We start from the raw sequence: 19,955 nt of genomic DNA on the forward strand, positions 1-19,955 counted from the left end.
AGGAACCTGCATCGCCACGCTCCGGAAGCCATTCCACCCCAAGGCCATCTAGTGGTCCTCCGGTCATTCCCGCCTCCATTCTGGAGATACTGGCCCCAAGCACCTCACCACAGGGCACCCCAGTTGTCCCCAGGACGCGCCGACCCGGCGGAGGCCTCGTGGACGCGGCAGGTCTAGTCCACGAGTGCCACATGAGAGCGGAGAGATGGTACAGTTGTACAGGAGGACTGTAGACATAGGTGACCAGTTCATCGAAGCATTGGGGGGCATATCCCAACAGCTGGCCACCATGATCGAGTACATTCTGCGGATGGCGGAGCCCCTGGATGTGATAGCTAAGAACACTGCTGCCACAGGCCTCCCAGTGGTCCCAGAGTGCGGCACTCCACCCCTAGGTTCCGCATCACCACTGCGAATGACAGTTGAGAGCAAGGACCGAGATCCTGCTTCTGCATCAGAGAATGTTGCCCCCTCGACACCCCTGCTCCCGTACCCGTGCAACCACCGCCTCTGCCTTCATCCCCCCCAATGAGGCACTGCCTGAGGAGCTCCTCGGCCAGGCACCATGGAGTGAGGAGGGGACGGGGTAGAGGTGGGAAGAAGGGAAGGGGAAAGGAAAGTGAGGTGCATGTCCGCAGGTGATGGCTGTGTTATATCTGGGTGTATGCAATTTGTTGCAATGTATGGGGGAGGGGACCATGCTCCTGCTTTGCCTTTGTATTCTGTGTTGATGGACATGTTGAACATTTGATTGATGTCAATGGTGGAAAAAGTGGGGTGTGGGTGGGGGTTGGGTGTTATAGCCTGTGATACTTATGTTATTATACCAATGTTGGTATAAAAAATGTTTTATTGAACATAACCTTGCTGTGTATTGTCTCAAATAACTCGACCGTTACATACTGATGATTCCTTAACATGAAAGGGTTAAATAAAACTTAACTTCAATCAACGTAAACTTTAACTGGCACCAAGAAGATGGGCACCATTGATGTCTGAGCTGCATACACACAGCAGTGTGTCAGCGTTGTCACTCACATCAATGCTCTTTCAGGCAAATCGTTCAGACATCAGCTCCTCACATAAGAGTCTTGCAGCTATGTAGCCACCACAGGCCCTTTCCTGCAGTCTGGAGGGGGTCGTGGGTATGGTTGCATAGCCAGCCCGATTGTCTGGACCTAGGTCAGCGCCCAGCCCCTTGTCTTCCTCTCTCTCCTGAGGTGGAGCATCAGTGCCTTCTGACAATTCTTGGCCCCCCCTGATAGCCAGGTTGTGCAGCATTGAGCACACGACCACAAATTTACCTACTTGCTCAGGGTTGTATTGTAGCTCCCCTCCTGAGTGGTCAATACATCTGAAGTGCTGCTTAAGCACAGTTATTGTTTGCTGGCCCCATTGCATTGAAAGTATAATAGTGATTGATCAGAAGCAATGATTTCCTCACTAAAATACACCTAGAGTAAACCTCCAGTAGTCCAGAGTCTGAAAATATGTCTGTTGAGATGTTCACTTCACCTGAGAAGAACTTCAGAGTCAATATATACTCCCCCGAAGTTCAGAGTCAATATATACTCCCCCGAAGTTGAAGCAGCCTTTTGAATGAAGCGACTTGCGATTTAAAAAATGGCAGCCACACCGCTGGCATTCGTTCAGAACAGTTCCACTTTTTCTGGGTGTTTTTTTGGGCGAGCGATATTGTGACCGATATGTGTGCGAGGTGGTGAAAGTGTTGGTGAGCGATCTCATGGGCGTTAGTTTCGCCAAATGTGGTCTTTATGACAAAAAACAGTGGGCGGGCAGTATTATTGAATCTCGGCGTTAATTCCGTGCGGAAAGTAACGTTGGGTGATATCATGGGCGTTGATTTCGCCAATTCTGCTGATTCTGCCCCAAAAAAGTGGGCAGGTGGTAATATTTTTTCCTGGCGTTAAGCTCATGGGGAAAGTAACGCTTGCCGATAAGTTTGCCCGTCAGTTTCCATTTTGTGCCAAAATGGGCAATATATGGGCGTTAGGCGTCATTTCAGCGGTAAAATGGGCGTTAAGTGGGCATTAAGCATGCAAAAAAGTGGAGGTTCTAGCCCCAGTTCTCTCTGAAAAGATAAGATCACTAACTCTAATGGGGTAAGGTCGCTGCCTGTGAGGAGGTTAAGATAACTCTCCATTGGGTGTATGGTTGCAGCTTCCATTGGGAATGACTGTCTCATGGAGATACGATCGCTGCATCTAATGGAGGAGGGGAAAGTTGGTGTCTCTGATGGGCGAGGAAGAGAGTAAGGTATTTCCTCTGATGGGAATGACAAGTCCTCTGCCTGATTTTGGTGGAAAGCCAGTGACTCCGATGGAGGCTGGGCAGGGGGTAATAAGATTTCTGCTTCTGATCAAAATCAAAGCATCTGAGCAAGGTTGCTACGCTCATGTGAGTGCAGTGAAATCAAGGTCTATTTTTTCTGCTCGTTCTCTGGACTTCTGATTAATAGCTAATTACCAATTTTCATGGTTGCCCTAACATGAACATATTCTCTCTCTGCAGGTCACCACCATGCCTGAATATTTACTAAAACGATATGGAGGCCAAAGAATTCATTTTCTTATCGCTGTACTTTCTTTGTTTGCCTATATATTCACAAAGATATCAGTAAGTCTCTATGATTTTTTAACTGCACAGGCATTGTAATGCTTATTGCCATTTCCTAAAATAATCTTCACTGAAATATGAAGTGAACAAGTGGGAAAATGTGTGTTTCTACTGCACACCACACTGACCACTTGACATATACTGTTTGTCAAACACACTGTATCCCTCCTACAACAGCAAAACACTGTGGATGATGGAAATCTGAAATAAAGACAGAAAATGCTGGAAGCACTCAGCAGGTCAGGCAGCATCTGTGGAGAGAGGAACAGGGTTAATGTTTCAGATCGATGACCCTTCGTCAGAACTGGAACAAGTTAGAGATGTAGCAGGTTTTTAAGCAGGTGTAAGGATAGGAAAAGGGGGAGGGGAGCAAAGGACAAAATGGAAGGTCTGTGATGATGGACGGCAGAAGAGATTAAGACCCCGAACTTGGTGGAAGCTAAATTCTGCCCAAGTGCCGTTCAAAGGACTGCTGAGAGACCTGACGGTACTCTGGGCGGCAGTTTCGTTGAAAAGTCCTGGAGAGATCGCCCGGCGGCAAAAAAACGACATACACCATGAATCTGGGCGGCAGCGGGCGGGAGTTCCCAATCTCGGCGGCAAATGCGATCCTCGGCAAAGTATCGCCGAGGATTGAGTCGGGCCCAGGGAGGGGGGAACACATAAAATTAAACATTTACAAAAAATAGAAAAAAACACTGGAAAACCTTCAGGGGACACCATCCACCTGAATCGCTGTAAAAATAATAAAGAAAAGAAGTGTACTAACCTTTTTTTGGAGGTCTTCTTACTTACTGTTGAGGTTAGACCTGCCTCCACGCGGCGATCCTTCCCCCTGGTGCTGCCGACTCCCGCCCGGACAAAACTGGCAGTTCGGCGGGTGGGAGGACACTTACGTGAGTGGCGTGCCAGCGGATGTCAGCGGGCGGTCCCCAGCGGTCTTCCCTCCCCGCCAGCGGGAGGCCTCCACCAAACGCGGACTGAGGGGAGACTGCCCGAAAACTCGGCGGCAGTGGGCTGTGAGTCCGCCAAGTTCGAGGCCTAAGAGACAAAAGGGATGATGGTGCGAGGTAAAAAGAGATGGTAATTGCAGCAAGTTAAGTAACAAAAGATGAGTCTTGATGAGGTGGAAATGGAAATGGCAGAATCATCAACAGCTGCCATGGGGAAAAAAATAGGGGCAGAGGTTATGGTCTGAAATTATTGAACACGATGGTGAATCTGGAAAGCTGTAAAGTGACTAAACAAAAGATGAGGTGCTGTTCCACAAGCTTACGTTGAGCTTCATTGGAACAGTGTAACAGGCTGAGGCCAGAGAGATTAGAGTGGGAGTGGAGCGGAGAATTAAGGTGACAGGCGACCGGAATGTAGAGGAGACCACATCGTGAGCAGTGGATACAGTATACTAAATTGAAAGAAGTATAAGCAAATCGCTGTTTCATCTGGAAGGAGTTTTTGGGGCCCAGGACAGTGGGAAGGGAAGGCACTTCAACTCCTGTGCTAGCATAGGGAGGTGGTGTGGGAAGTGGAGGGGGCATTTGGGGTGATTGAAGAGTAGACCAGGGTGTTACGGAGGGAGCGGTCCCTTCGGAATGTCATCATCATAGGCAGTCCCTCGGAATCGAGGAAGACTTGCTTCCACTCTTAACATGAGTCCTTAGGTGGCTGTACAGTCCAATACAAGAACCACAGTCCCTGTCACAGGTGGAGCAGATAGTCGTTGAGGGAAGGGGAGGGTGGGACTGGTTTGCCGCACGCTCTTTCCGCTGCTTGCGCTTGATTTCTGCGTGCTCTCGGTGACGAGACTCAAGGTGCTCAGCGCCCTCCCGGATGCGCTCCCTTCACTTAGGGCAGTCTTTGGCCAGGGTCTCCCAGGTGTCAGTGAGGATGTTGCAGTGAGGGAGGCTTTGAGGGTGTCCTTGTAACGTTTCCGCTGCCCACCTTTGGCTCATTTGTTGCGAAGGAGTTCCGAGTAGAGCGCTTGCTTTGGGAGTCTCGTGTCTGGCATGCGAACTATGTGGCCTGCCCAGCGGAGCTGATCAAGTGTGGTCAGTGCTTTGATGCTGGGGATGTTGGCCTGGACGAGGACACTGATGTTGGTGCGTCTGTCCTCCCAGGGGATTTGTAGGATCTTGCAGAGACATCGTTGGTGGTATTTCTCCAGCGACTCGAGGTGTCTACTGTACATGTCCCATGTTTCTGAGCCATACAGGAGGGCCGATATTACTACAGCCCTGTAGACCATGAGCTTGGTGGCAGTTTTGTGGGCCTAGTCTTCAAACACTCTTTTCCTCAGGCGGTCGAAGGCTACACTGGCGCACTGGAGGCAGTGTTGAATCTCGTCGTCGATGCCTGCTCTTGTTGATAGGAGGCTCCCGAGATATGGGAATTGGTCCACGTTGTCCAGGGCCACGCCGTGGATCTTGATGACTGGGGTCAGTGCTGTGCGGCGAGGACAGGCTGGTGGAGGACCTTTGTCTTACTAATGTTTAGCGTAAGGCCCATGCTTTCGTACGCCTCAGTAAATATGTCGACTATGTCCTGGAGTTCAGCCTCTGAATGTGCGCAGACGCAGGCAACGTCCGCATACTGTAGCTTAACGACAGAGGTTGGGGTGGTCTTGGACCTGGCCTGGAGACAGCGAAGGTTGATCAGATTCCCACTGGTTCTATAGTTTAGTTCCACTCCAGCAGGGAACTTGTTGACTGTGAGGTGGAGCATGGCAGCGAGGAAGATTGAGAAGAGGGTTGGGGCGATGACGCAGCCCTGTTTGACTCCGATCCGGATGTGGATAAGGTCTGTAATGGATCCGTTGGTAAGGATCACGGTTTGCATGTCGTCATGGAGCAGGTGGAGGATGGTGACAAACTTTTGGGGGCATCCGAAACGGAGGAAGACGCTCCATAGACCCTCGCAGTTGACTGTGTCAAAGGCCTTTGTACGGTCGAAGGCCATGTATAAGGGCTGGTGCTGCTCCCTGCATTTTTTCCTGCAGCTATCGCGCTGCAAAGATCCTGTCCATTGTGCCCCGTAAGGGATGAAATCCACACTGTGACTCCGGGAGGAGCTCCTCAGCCACAGTAGTAATTGTAGCAATTACATTGTTATCTACCAAAATTCCCTGGATTCTGGAGAGGTCCCAGCGAATTTAAGATAGGGGTGAGATAGAAAGCAGGAAACTATAGATCAATTAGCCTAACATCTGCCTAACATTTACAAAATAAAGTCAGGCAGAGTCAGCGTGGTTTTATGAAAGGGAAATCATGTTTGACAAATTTGCTGGAGTTCTTTGAGGATGTAACGAGCAGAGTGGATAAAGGGGAACCAATAGATGCCATGTATTTGGATTTCCAGAAGGCATTCAATAAGGTGCCACATCAAAGGTTACTGCACATGGGGTTGAGGGTAATATATTAGCATGGACAGAGGATCAGCTAACGAACAAAAAACACAGAGTCGGGATAAATGGGTCATTTTCAGGTTGGCAAACTCTAACTAGTGGAGTGCCACAGGGATCAGTGCTGGGGCCTCAACTATTTACAATTTATATTAATGACGTGGATGAAGGGACTGAGTATAATGTAGGCACGTTTACTGATGATACAAAGATAGGTGGGAAAGCAAGTTGTGAGGAGGATGCAAAGAATCTGCAAAGGGATATAGACAGGCTAAGCGAGTGGGCAAACATTTGGCAGATGGAGTATAATGTGGGAAAATGTGAGGTTATCCACTTTGGCAGGAAAAATAAAAAAACAAAAAATTATTTAAATGGGGAGAATTACAAAATGCTGAGGTACAGAGGGACCTGGGGGTCCTTGTACATGAAACATAAAAAATTAGAATGCAGGTACAGCAAGTAATCAGGAAGGCAAATGGAATGTTGGCCTTTAATGCAAGGGGGCTAAAGTATAAAAGTAGGGAAGTCCTAGCGCGTTGGTGAGACCACACCTGGGGACCTCCCGAAATTCAGCCTCCCAATGAGGCCTCTGGCCGTCTGAAAGCGGAGGCCACGGGGCAGTGCCGAATGGCCGCCGACTTGCGGTGGCCTGGCCTTCGCTCACTAAATTCACCTCGGGGCCTTTTGCTGCGCAGTGACGATCCGCCCCGCTCCTGCAGATGCGTTTTAAAGACGCCATCACAGCTCACATTGCCACCCAGCTTAATGTCATCTGCAAACTTGGAGATATTACATCCAATTCCTTCGTCTAAATCATTAATGTATATTGTAAATAGCTGGGGTCCCAGCACTGAACCTTTGGTACACAACTAGTCACTCCCTGCCATTCTGAAAAGGATCTGTTTATTCCTGCTCTTTGCTTTCTGTCTGCCAACCAGTTCTCTATCCATGTCAATACAATACCCCCAATAACATGTGCTTTAATTTTGCACACTAATCTCTTGTGTGGGACCTTGTTAAAAGCCTTTTGAAAGTCCAAATATACCACGTCCACTAGCTCTCCCTTGTCCACTCTACTAGTTACATCCTCAAAAAATTCCAGAAGATTTGTCAAGCATGATTTCCCTTTCAAAAATCCATGCTAACTTGGACCGATCCTGTCACTGCTTTCCAAATGCACTCTTATTACATCTTTAATAATTGATTCCAACATTTTCCCCACTACCAATGTCAGGCTAACCAGTCTATAATTCTCTGCTTTCTCTCTCCCTCCTTTTTTAAAATGTGGGGTTACATTAGCTACCCTCCAATCCATAGGAACTGATCCAGAGTCTATAGAATTTTGAAAAATGACCACCAATGCATCCACTATTTCTAGGGCCACTTCCTTAAGTACTCTGGGATACAGACTATCAGTCCTTGGGGATTTATCAGCCTTCAATCCCATCAATTCCCCTAACACAATTTCCTGACTCATAAGATTTTCCTTCAGCTACTCCTTCTCGTTAGACCCTCGGTCCCGAGTATTTCCAGAAGGTTATTTGTGTCTTCCTTAGTGAAGACAGAACCAAAGTATTTGTTGAATTGGTCTGCCATTTCTTTGTTCCCCATTATAAATTGACCTGATTCTGACTGCAAGGGACCTACGTTTGTCTTCACTAATCTTTTTCTCTTCACATATCTATAGAAGCTTTTACAGTCAGTTTTTATGTTCCCTGCAAGCTTCCTCTCATATTCTATTTTCCCCCTCCTAATTAAACCCTCTGTCCTCCGCTGCTGAATTCTAAATTTCTCCCAATCCTCAGGTTTGCTGCTTTTTTTGGCCAATTTATATGCCTCTTCCTTGGACTTAACACTATCCCTAATTTCACTTGTTAGCCACGGTTGAGCCACCTTTCCTGTTTTATTTTTACGCCAGACAGGGATGCACAATTGTTGAAGTTCATCCATGTGATCTTTAAATGTCTGCCGTTGCCTATCCACCGTCAACCCTTTAAATATAATTCGCCAGTCTATCCTAGCCAATTCACGCCTCATACCTTCTTTAAATTCAAGACCCTAGTCTCTGAATTAACTGTGTCACTCTCCATCTTAATGAAGAATTCTACCATATTATGGTCACTCTTCCCCAAGAGGCCTCACACAACAAGATTGCTAATTAATCCTCTCTCATTACACAAGACCCAGTCTAGGATGGCCAGCTCTCTCGTTGGTTCCTCCACATATTGGTCTAGAAAACCATCCCTTATGCACTCCAGGAAATCCTCCTCCACCATATTGCTGCCAGTTTGGTTAGCCCAATCTATATGTAGATTAAAGTCACCCATGATAACTGCTGTACCTTTATTGCACGCATCCCTAATTTCCTGTTTGATGCCATCTCCAACCTCACTACTACTGTTTGTTGGTCTGTACACAACTCCCACTAGCGTTTTCTGCCCTTTGGTGTTCCGCAGCTCTACAGGTTCCCCATACAGATTCCACATTATCCGTGCTAATGTCCTTCCTTACTATTGCGTTATCTCCTCTTTAACCAGTAATGCTAGCCCACCTCATTTTCCTTTCTATCCTTCCTGAATATTGAATACCCCTGGATGTTGAGTTGGTCTTGGTCACCCTGGAGCCATGTCTCTGTAATCCCAATTACATCATATCTGCTAACAGCTATCTGGGCAGTTAATTCATCCACCTTATTCTGAATGCTCCTCGCATTGAGGCACAGAGCCTTCAGGCTTGTTTTTTAAACACTCTTTGTCCTTTTATAATTATGTTGTAATGTGGCCCTTTTTGATTTTTGCCTTTGATTTCTCTGCCCTCCACTTTTCCTTATCTCCTTTCTATCTTTTGCTTCTGCCCCCATTTTACTTCCCTCTGTCTCCCTGCATAGATTCCCATCCCCCTGCCATATTAGTTTAAACCCTCCCCAACAGCACTAGGAAACACTTCCCCTAGGATATTGGTTCCGGTCCTGCCCAGGGGCAGACCGTCCGGTTTGTACTGGTCCCACCTCCCCCAGAACCGGTTCCAATGTCCCAGGAATTTGAAGCCCTCCCTCTTACACCATTCCTCAAGCGACGTATTCATCTTAATTTTTCTGCTATTTCTACTCTGACTAGCATGTGGCACTGGCAGCAATCCTGAGATTACTACCTTTGAGGTCCTACTTTTTAATTTGACTCCTAGCTCCCTAAATTCAGCTTGTAGACCCTCATCCCATTTTTACCTATAGCGTTGGTACCTATATGCACCACGACAACTGGCTGTTCACCCCCCACCTGGGATGGGATGGCAGGATTGTCGTATGAGGAGAGATTGATTCGACTAGGCCTGTATTCACTAGAGTTTAGAAGAAAGGGAGGGGATCTCATTGAAACGTATAAAATTCTGACTGGGTTGGATAGACTGGATGTGGGGAGGTTGTTTCCCCGGCTGGGAAGTCTAGAACAAGAGGTCACAATTTCAGGATAGGGGGTAGGAAATTTAGGACCGAGATGAAGAGAAATTTTTTCACTCAGAGGGTGATGAACCTGTGGAATTCTCTACCACAGAAGGCTGTGGAGGCCAAGTCACTGAATATATTTAAGAGGGAGATAGATAGATTTCTAGAAACAAAAAGCATCAAGGGGTATGGGGATAAAGCAGGAATATGGTGTTGAGATAGAGGATCAGCCATGATCATAGTGAATGGGGTTGCAGACTCGAAGGGCCGAATGGCCTCCTACTTTTTCTATGTTTCTATGTGCTGATGTCCTCTGTCCTGTGCAGCAACAGTTGATTGCAGAGAAGGTTGATGTTATTGGTGCTCTGCTGGTGTGGGGACTGATCGTGGTGGGATTCTGAGGACCAAAGTGAGATAGATTCAAGGGCACCAATACTGATGACAGGTGAACTTGGGAGAGGTTGCTCCAATGAGGTGACACTGGATAAAAAGTTTGCACCAAACACTTGCAACCTGCATAAAGCTCAATGTGCCTTCCAAACGCAGTAAGTTATAGCTTCTGAGCTTGGAAAATGAACAGCTGTGAGATGAGAGCTTTTATAGCACATTTGTAGCTGTCAAGTAATGAGATGATTCCATAGCCGTTCAACTCCCGCCCTGCTTACCTGACGTGATCCCCAAGCAGCATGGACCCCATCGGTGACCTGGTCAACTCTGAAGATGAGCTGAAAATAGGTCTTAATCCTTTGTTCACAAGGTCATAAAAACCTGAACTGCCTCTCCCACTGCAGTGTGTCAGGCCTGCTCAGCACTGGCAGACCCGACATTTGGGACAGGCGAGTGGAGGCGGGTTGACAGCGGGGTCCTGGCCCACTGTAAAAAAGTATATTTTCCCACCTGATCCGCCACAGATCGTGCCTGATGACCCCCCCGCAAAATTCCCCCCTAAGTGCATGTGCGCTAACCCATTTACCAATATGGCGTCCGCTGCATTTCACATTTAAAGAGTGCGTGTGCGGCGAGGACACCGTTTTGGAACTGAAGAGGCCTCGTAGTGCCCAACAAATGCGTTACCAAGCCCCCAATTTCTCCCCCTATATACTTTATGGTGGCATTCATGCAAGACACCATTGGGTTGATCTTGACTTTGGTAGTGTAAAACTGGTGATAGCGAGTTAGCAGGCCGTTTTGCACATCTCCCGATTTTTATTTCCAATGATTTCATCCAATCCCAAGAACATCTCACTCTTATTTAATTGTATGCCACCATGTAAACAAACACATTTAAAACTGTCTCATAATACAGGTTACAAATGGAGTTAGTGGAATATTTTCCAGCTTGGCTGTGGTGATTTGTTATTGCTACTGAATAATATATTTTACGGTGATGTATTTTGGCCAGGTTGATATCTATGCTGGAGCTATCTTTATTCACCTTGCTTTGCGCTGGGACCTGTACCTTGCGGTGATTGGGTTACTCATTATTACTGCAATCTACACTGTTGGAGGTAGGTCTGTCACCCAGACTAACATGTCAAATAGGTTATTATTGTAAATGTGTCATTCTTTAAAATTTGGTTTTCTTGGAAAGTTATTTGTCTGCTTATCACTCATTTGCAATTATTACTGTTTTCTGCACTAAAATGCTTTGCTGGCATTCTCATTTAAGTGGTGGATTTTCAAACAATTCTCTCTTGACCCTTTTTGAGAGTGTTTTTGTGACCTTCCTTATGTGAATGGTAATTAATAATCTGAATCTAGTCTCAAATTGGTCTATTCAGAAGTGACATTCTGTTCAGAACTATGAAGCTTGAAAGGAACTTAGCGAACTTTGTTATTAATATCATCAGGCTATGTAATAGTCTGCCTATCCCCAGTTTTAATTGCTCAGTTATTTTATTGTGAAGGACACAGGCCAGGAGGTGGGCTGTATATCTGCTTGGTCATAGCAGTGATTGTTGTGAGAAGACAAGAGTAGGCTGACCATATGCACCTGTTCTCCAGGGACAGACCCCGGTTAAGAGCAAGTTATTATTTAAATGGAGAAAGATTGCAAAGTGCCGCAGTACAGCGGGACCTTGGGGTACTTGTGCATGAAACACAAAAGGATAGTATGCAAGTACAGCAAGTGATCAGGAAGGCCAATGGAATCTTGGCCTTTATTGCAAAGGGGATGGAGTATAAAAGCAGGGAAATCTTGCTACAGCTATACAGGGTACTGGTGAGGCCACACCTGGAGTACTGCGTGCAGTTTTGGTTTCCATATTTATGAAAGGATATACTTGCTTTGGAGGCAGTTTAGAGAAGGTTCACTCGGTTGATTCCGGGGATGAGGGGGTTGACTTATGAAGAAAGGTTGAGTAGGTTGGGCCTCTACTCATTGGAATTCAGAAGAATGAGAGGTGATCTTATCGAAATGTATAAGATTATGAGGGGGCTTGACAGAGTAGATGCAGAGAGGATGTTTCCATTGATGGGGGAGACTAGAATTAGAGGGCATGATCTTAGAATAAGAGATGTGTGCAATAAAGGTACAGCAGTTATCATGGGTGACTTTAATCTACATATTGATTGGGCAAACCAAACTGGTAGCAATGCGGTGGAGGAGAATTTCCTGGAGTGTATTAGGGATGGTTTTCTAGACCAATATGTCAAGGAACCAACTAGAGAGCTGGCCATCCTAGACTGGGTGATGGGTAATGAGAAGGGACTAATTAGAAATCTTGTTGTGTGAGGCCCCTTGGGGAAGAGTGACCATAATATGGTAGAATTCTTTATTAAGATGGAGAGTGACACAGTTAATTCGGAAACTAGGGTCCTGAACTTAAGGAAAGGTAACTTCGACGGTATGAGGCATAAATTGGCTAGAATAGACTGGCAAAGGATACTTAAAGGATTGACAGTGGATAAGCAATGGCAAACATTTAAAGATCACATGGATGAACTTCAGCAATTGTACATCCCTGTCGGGAGTAAAAATAAAATGGGGAAGGTGGCTCAACCATGGCTATCAAGGGAAATTAAGGATAGTGTTAAAACCAAGGAAGAGGCATATAATTTGGATAGAAAAAACAACAAACCTGAGGACTGGGAGAAATTTAGAATTCAACAGAGGAAGACTAAAGGTTTAATTAAGAGAGGGAACATAGAGTACGAGAGGAAGCTTGCAGGGAACATAAAAACTGACTGGAAAAGCTTCTATAAATATGTGAAGAGAAAAAGATTAGTGAAGACAAATGTAGGTCCCTTGCAGTCAGATTCAGGTGAATTTATAATGGGGAACAAAGAAATGGCAGACCAATTGAACAAATCCTTCGGTTCTGTCTTCACGAAGGAAGACGCAAATAACCTTCCGAATGTACTAGGGGACAGTGGGTCTAGTGAGAAGGAGGAACTGAAGGATATCCTTATTAGGTGGGAAATTGATGGCATTAAAGGCCGATAAATCCCCGGGTCCTGATAGTCTGCATCCCAGAGTACTTAAGGAAGCAGCCCTAGAAATAGTGGATGCATTGGTGATCATTTTTCAACAGTCTATCGACTCTGGATCAGTTCCTATGGACTGGAGGGTAGCTAATGTAACACCACTTTTTAAAAAAGGAGGGAGAGAGAAAACGGGTAATTATAGACCGGTTAGCCTGACATCAGTAGTGGTTGAAAATGTTGGAATCAAACGTTAAGGATGAAATAGCAGCGCATTTGGAAAGCAGTGACAGGATTGGACCAAGTCAGCATGGATTTATGAAAGGGAAATCATGCTTGACGAATCTTTTGGAATTTTTTGCGGCTGTAACTAGTAGAGTGGACAAGGGAGAACCAGTGGATGTGGTGTATTTGGACCAACTAGAGAGCTGGCCATCCTAGACTGGGTGATGTGTAATGAGAAGGGATGTGGATAGAGAACTGGTTGGCAGACAGGAAGCAGAGAGTCGGGATAAACTGGTCCTTTTCAGAATGGCAGGCAGTGACTACTGGTGTGCCGCAGGGCTCAGTGCTGGGACCCCAGCTCTTTATAATATACATTAACGATTTAGATGAAGGAATTGAGTGTAATATCTCCAAGTTTGCGGATGACACTAAACTGGGTGGCGGTGTGAGCTGTGAGGAGGACGCTAACAGGCTGTAGGGTGACTTGGACAGGTTAGGTGAGTGGGCAAATGCATGGTAGATGCAGTATAATGTGGATAAATGTGAGGTTATCCATTTTGGGGGCAAAAACACGAAGGCAGAATATTATCTGAATGGCGGCAGATTAGGAAAAGGGGAGGTGCAACGAGACCTGGGTGTCATGGTTCATCAGTCACTGAAAGTGGGCATGCAGGTACAGCAGGCGGTGAAGAAGGCAAATGGTATGTTGGCCTTCATAGCTAGGGGATTTCAGTCTAGGAGCAGAGAGGTCTCACTGCAGTTGTACATGGCCTTAGTGAGGCCTCACTTGGAATATTGTGTTCAGTTTTGGTCTCCTAATCTGAGGAAGGACGTTCTTGCTATTGAGGGAGTGCAGCGAAGATTCACCAGACTGGTTCCAGGGATGGCTGGACTGTCATATGAGGAGAGACTGGATCAATTGGGCCTTTATTCACTGAAGTTTAGAAGGATGAGAGGAGATCTCATAGAAACGTATAAGATTCTGACGGGACTGGACAGGTTAGGTGCGGGAAGAATGTTCCCGATGTTGGGAAAGTCCAGAACCAGGGGACATAGTCTTAGGATAAGGGGTAGGCCATTTAGGACTGAGATGTGGAAAAAACTTCTTCACTCAGAGAGTTATTAACCTGTGGAATTCCCTGCCGCAGAGAGTTGTTGATGCCAGTTCATTGGATATATTCAAGAGGGTGTTAGCTATGGCCCTTATGGCTAAGGGGATCAAGGGGTATGGAGAGAAAGCAGGAAAGGGGTACTGAGGGAATGATCAGCCATGATCTTATTGAATGGCAGTGCAGGCTCGAAGGGCTGAATGGCCTACTCCTGGACCTATTTTCTATGTTTCTATGTTTCTACTCAAAGGGGAAACTAAAACTAGGCGGCATAGTCTCAGAATAAGGGGCTGCCCATTTAAAACTGAGATGAGGAGGAATTTCTTCTCTCAGAGGGTTGTAAATCTATGGAATTCTCTGCCCCAGAGAGCTGTGGAGGCTGGGTCATTGAATATATTTAAGGTGTAGATTGACAGATTTTTGAGCGATAAGGGAATAAAAGGTTATGGGGAGCAGGCAGGGAAGTGGAGCTGAGTCCATGATCAGATCAGCATTGATCTTATTAAATGGTGGAGCAGGCTTGAGGGGCCAAATGGCCTCCTCCTGTTCCTATTTCTTATGAGGGGAGAGCTGATTGAGGTGTATAAAATGATGAGGGGCCTGGATAGAATGGATAGGAAGTACTTGTTTTCCTTGGCAGAGGGGTCAACGACCAAGGGGCATAGATTTAAAGTCATTGGGGGGAGTTATAGAGGAGATATGAAGGGAAAATTCTTTACCAGAGGGTGGTGGGGGTCTGGAACTCACTGCTTGAAAGGTTGGTAGAGGCAGAAAGTCTCACCACATTTAAAAAATCCTTGGATGTGCACCTACAGGGTTATGGGCCAAGAGCTGGAAAGTGGGATTAGGCTGTATAGCTCTTGATCGGCAGGCGTGGACACGATGGGCCAAAATGGACTCCTTCCGTGTTGTAAATTTCAATGATTCTACGATAAATAACTACTGGTGCGCACTCATACATACATAAATATGTACAAACACACACAGATTCAGATGTGCAAAGAATAGCACAGATACAGGCTGAACGGTATGTACACATGCTCTCACACACCCTCACTGATGCACACTTTTGGTTTATGTTTGTTTTGAAGATTTATTTTTGTGTTTTGTTTTGTGACAGGTGGACTGGCAGCTGTAATATACACAGACGCACTGCAGACAGTGATCATGCTGATTGGAGCTGTGATTCTCATGGTATTTGGTACGTTTAACTGAATCATTGTTACTGGTATGGGTCCTCGTTTCCAGCATTATAACGGAGGAGAAAAATTGCCTCAGTTGTGAATTAGTGTCCATGCTATTCTTCGAAATCGCGCCATACGATCTTTTACGTCTACCTGAGAGGGCAGACGGGGCCTCGATTTAACGTCTCATCCGAAAAATGCCCCTTACATTTTCAGAACTTACAATAACAGCTACAGCACCTTCAAATCTTTTGTCAAAAAAACTCACAAGCTATTTGAAGGAAAATATCTCCAAAAGCTCAAGACAGTTTTACCTGAGAGCACCTGAGGATCCCTTTAAATAGTATTTCAAATGGCTACCTCAGGATTTGTACAGTCCATAATTGGTGGGCGGGAACAGGAAGTGGCGCTTATCCAGCAATAAGGTGTTGTAATGATATCAGTTGATCCTCATTTGAATTTATTCATGAGGCTCTCACCTGTTTCAGATGGATGCTCTGGTTGCCAAGATTAATGTCCCACCGGAATATCAGACCAGCTTTAAAAGCAACAGTAAGTGGGTGGGAGGAACAGATGTTTTATCTCTGGCTTGCCACTGCCCCGGCTATAAGCGGAAATCGGGCGGTAAGGAGATGAAAATTGTCCCCCCGTCCATGTATCTATTGGACAACTCTCATCATCATCACAGGCAGTCCCTCAAAATCGAGGAAGACTTGCTTCCACACTAAAAGTGAGTTCTCAGGTGACTGAACAGTCCAATCCGGGAATCACAGTCTCTGTCACAGGTGGGACAGACAGTGGTTGACTGGTTTGCCGCACGTTTCTTCCGCTGTCTGCGCTTGGTTTCTGCATGCTGCTGTTGCTCCACTTAGGACGGTCTTGGGCCAGGGACCCCCAGGTGCCGGTGGGGATGTTGCATTTTATCAAGGAGGCTTTGAGGGTGTCCTTGAAACGTTTCCTCTAGTAACTCAAGGGTTCCCTGTACCTGTGATTACTTTCTCCCTCTGTTTCCCCTGTGTATAGAAACCCACTTCTCTTTTACTACACTATTCCTGTGCCCTGAACTGTCTATCATTGCTTCTTTGATCACCACATTCTGGCAAGTTCAATGACGTCGATGGAAATACAAATTGGGAGAGATGTAAAACAGGCTGCGATTCGCTATCACCTGCTGTACACAATTGCACAAAATCAATATCTACTTCATTCAGTGTTGAAGAAATATTACCGCCTTCATCCGCTCTTAATTTCTGTCCTTTTTTTTTGTTTTATAGTCTGCTGTACCAATGCTAAATATTCTATTTATAAAAAGGAAAAGAAGACTTGCATTTATATAGTGCCTTTCACGACCAGCAGTTTACAGCCAACTAAGTACATTTTTGAACTGTCGTCACTGTTGCAATGTGGGAAACACGGCAGCCAATTTGCGCACAGCAAGCTCTCACAAACAGCATGTGATAATAACCAGATAACCTGTTTTTGTTATGATAATTGAGGGATTAATATTGACCAGGACACCGGGAATAAATCCCCTGCTCTTCTTCAAAATAGTGCCATGAGATATTTTATGTTCACCTGAGAGAGCAGATGGAGCCTCGGTTTAATGTCTCATCCAAAAGGCAGCATCTCTGACAATGCAGCAGTCCCTCAGCACTGCACTGAAGTGGCAGCCTAGATATTTTTGTGCTCAAGTCCCTGGAGTGGGACTTGAACCCACAACCTCTGACTCAGAAGTGAGTGTACAACCCACTGAGCCACAGCTGACTCTCTAAGTGTCATATTTGATCTAATCTCCCTATTCATCCTCGGAACCCCAATTCCTGCAACTGTTTTCTGCAGCACCTGAATCTTGTTCTTTGCTACATTGTTTTCCAGGGGCTTTATTATTTAACTTATCCTGGAACTTGGGAATTAGCACACTATTCAGAGGTTAAGTTTAGTATTGCAGAGCAAATATCTACGCTTACTATCAAATCTGCCACTACTGCTATTTTGCTGCACTTAACTCTTACCCCCTTTGGCAATCACTTTTTACATGGCCCCACAACTGCCCTTCCCCAAGACATTACCCATGAAATAAAATATTCAATATTGAAAACTTAATTGCCTCTGCACTTATTTCCTATATCTTTCCCCTTCTCAATAGATGGTTATCCACTTCCAAACATCATTCTCTATCTGCTTGTTGAGTAACCATCTCTTGGAGAATGTGTTTCAGAAATCCCTCCATGTGGCAGACTGTTCTTAAAACTTCAGTGAATGCAGAGATATTTCCCAAATGCTCAAACCATCCAGGAGTTCCCATCTCTGTCAGGATTCAGGAATTCCCATCTCTGTCAGGATTCAGGAGTTCCCATCTCTGTCAGGATTCAGGAGTTCCTGTATCTGTCAGGATTCAGGAGTTCCCATCTCTGTCAGGATTCAGGAGTTCCCATATCTGTCAGGATTCAGGAGTTCCTGTATCTGTCAGGATTCAGGAGTTCCCATCTCTGTCAGGATTCAGGAGTTCCCATCTCTGTCAGGATTCAGGAGTTCCTGTATCTGTCAGGATTCAGGAGTTCCCATCTCTGTCAGGATTCAGGGGTTCCCATATCTGTCAGGATTCAGGAGTTCCTGTATCTGTCAGGATTCAGGAGTTCCCATATCTGTCAGGATTCAGGAGTTCCCGTATCTGTCAGGATTCACACAACACAGGGTGCCTCAGTTCTGACATTGTAACCCATGAAAAATGTATTTAACTCATGCTATACAAAATATAAATATTTAAAATTATAATCCAAGATATCAAAGTCTTAATAATGAGTCTATTTATAATATATTTTTGAGAGCCAATCTTGAGGAGAAGCTGAACTTGATACTGCAAAATAAATGTGTAAAATCCAGTCTCACCTGGATTATATATGGGCTAGACTTTCCACTCATGATCGCCGAGCTATCGCCCATCTATCGCCCATTTTTGCTGAAAAGTGGAAAGTTGGGCCGGAGCTTTGCCCATTAATCGCCAACCGCAACTTTTGCCACATCGCCCACACATCGCCGAGCTGATCGCTCACTGAGAAGATCGCATGAGAAAAGCTGCTCTCACCCGACCTGAAGTTGGCACTACTCGGCAGTATTCCGCACTGCGGACGCCATTTTGAACGTCGGAAGATCTGAAAGGCTGCTTTATAGAAACATAGAAAATAGGTGCAGGAGTAGGTCATTCGAGCCTGTACCACCTTTCAATATGATCATGGCTGATCATGCACTTCAGTACCTCACTTCCACCTTCTCTCCATACCCGCTGATCCCCTTTAGCCGTAAGGGTCACATCTAATTTCCTCTTGAATATATCCAACGAACTGGACTCAACAACTTTCTGTGGTAGAGAATTCCACAGGTTCACCACTCTCTGGGTGAAGAAGTTTCTCCTCATCTCGGTCCTAAATGGCTTACCGTTTATCCTTAGACTGTGACCCCTGGTTCTGGACTTCCCCAACATCGGGAACATTCTTCCTGCATCTAACCTGTCCAGTCCTGTCATAATTTTATATGTTTCTATGAGATCCCCTCTCATTCTTTTAAATTACAGTGAGTATTAGCCTAGCCGATCCAGTCTTTCTTCATATGTCAGTCCTGCCATCCCGGGAATCAGTCTGGTGAACCTTCGCTGCACTCCCTCAATAGCAAGAATGTCCTTCCTCAGAGTAGGAGACCAAAACGGCACACAGTACTCACGGTGTGGTCTCACCAAGGCCCTGTACAACTGCAGTAAGACTTCCCTGCTCCTATACTCAAATCCTCTCGCTATGAAGGCCAACATGCCATTTGTTTCTTTACTGCCTGCTGTACCTGCATGCCCACCTTCAGTGACTGATGTACCATGACACCCAGGTCTCGTTGTACCTCCCCTTTTACTAATTTGTCACCATTCAGATAATAATCTACCTTCCTGTTTTTGCCACCAAAGTGGATAACCTCACATTTATCCACATTATACTGCATCTGCTGTGCATTTGCCCACCCACCTAACCTGTCCAAGTCATCCTGCAGCCTCTTAGCATCCTCCTCACAGCTCACACCGCCACCCAGCTTAGTGTCATCTGCAAACTTGGGAAATATTACATTCAATTCCTTCGTCTAAATCATTAATGTATATTGTAAATAGCTGGAGTCCCAGCACTGAACCTTGCGGCACCCCATTAGTCACTGCCTGCCATTCTGAAAAGGACCCGTTTATTCTTACTCTTTGCTTCCTGTCTGCCAACCAGTTCTCTATCCACATCAATACATTACCCCCAATACCACGTGCTTTAATTTTGCACACTAATCTCTTGTGTGAGACCTTGTCAAAAGCCTTTTGAAAGTCCAAATACACCACATCCACTGGTTCTCCCTTGTCCATTCTACTAGTTACATCCTCAAACAATTCTACAATATTTGTCAAGCATGATTTCCCTTTCATAAATCCATGCTGACTTGGACTGATCCATCACTGCTTTCCAAATGCGCTGCGATTATCTTTAATAATTGATTCCAACATTTTCCCCACAACCGATGTC

The 19,955-nt window shown here is 45.7% G+C and overlaps 1 protein-coding gene across 1 annotated transcript in view; it reads left to right on the forward strand.

Moving 5' to 3' along the window:
• LOC139280538 (sodium/myo-inositol cotransporter 2-like) overlaps positions 1–19,955 on the forward strand; it is a 154,450-nt gene that overhangs the window by 12,609 nt on the left and 121,886 nt on the right. The window contains exons 4-6 of the mRNA XM_070900023.1: positions 2,533–2,637; positions 10,876–10,981; positions 15,351–15,431. Coding sequence (XP_070756124.1) covers positions 2,533–2,637; positions 10,876–10,981; positions 15,351–15,431 — 292 coding nt within the window. The remainder of the gene's footprint in view (positions 1–2,532; positions 2,638–10,875; positions 10,982–15,350; positions 15,432–19,955) is intronic.

The sequence above is a fragment of the Pristiophorus japonicus genome, chromosome 15 (genome assembly GCF_044704955.1).
Source record: "Pristiophorus japonicus isolate sPriJap1 chromosome 15, sPriJap1.hap1, whole genome shotgun sequence".
Lineage (NCBI taxonomy): Eukaryota > Metazoa > Chordata > Chondrichthyes > Pristiophoridae > Pristiophorus > Pristiophorus japonicus.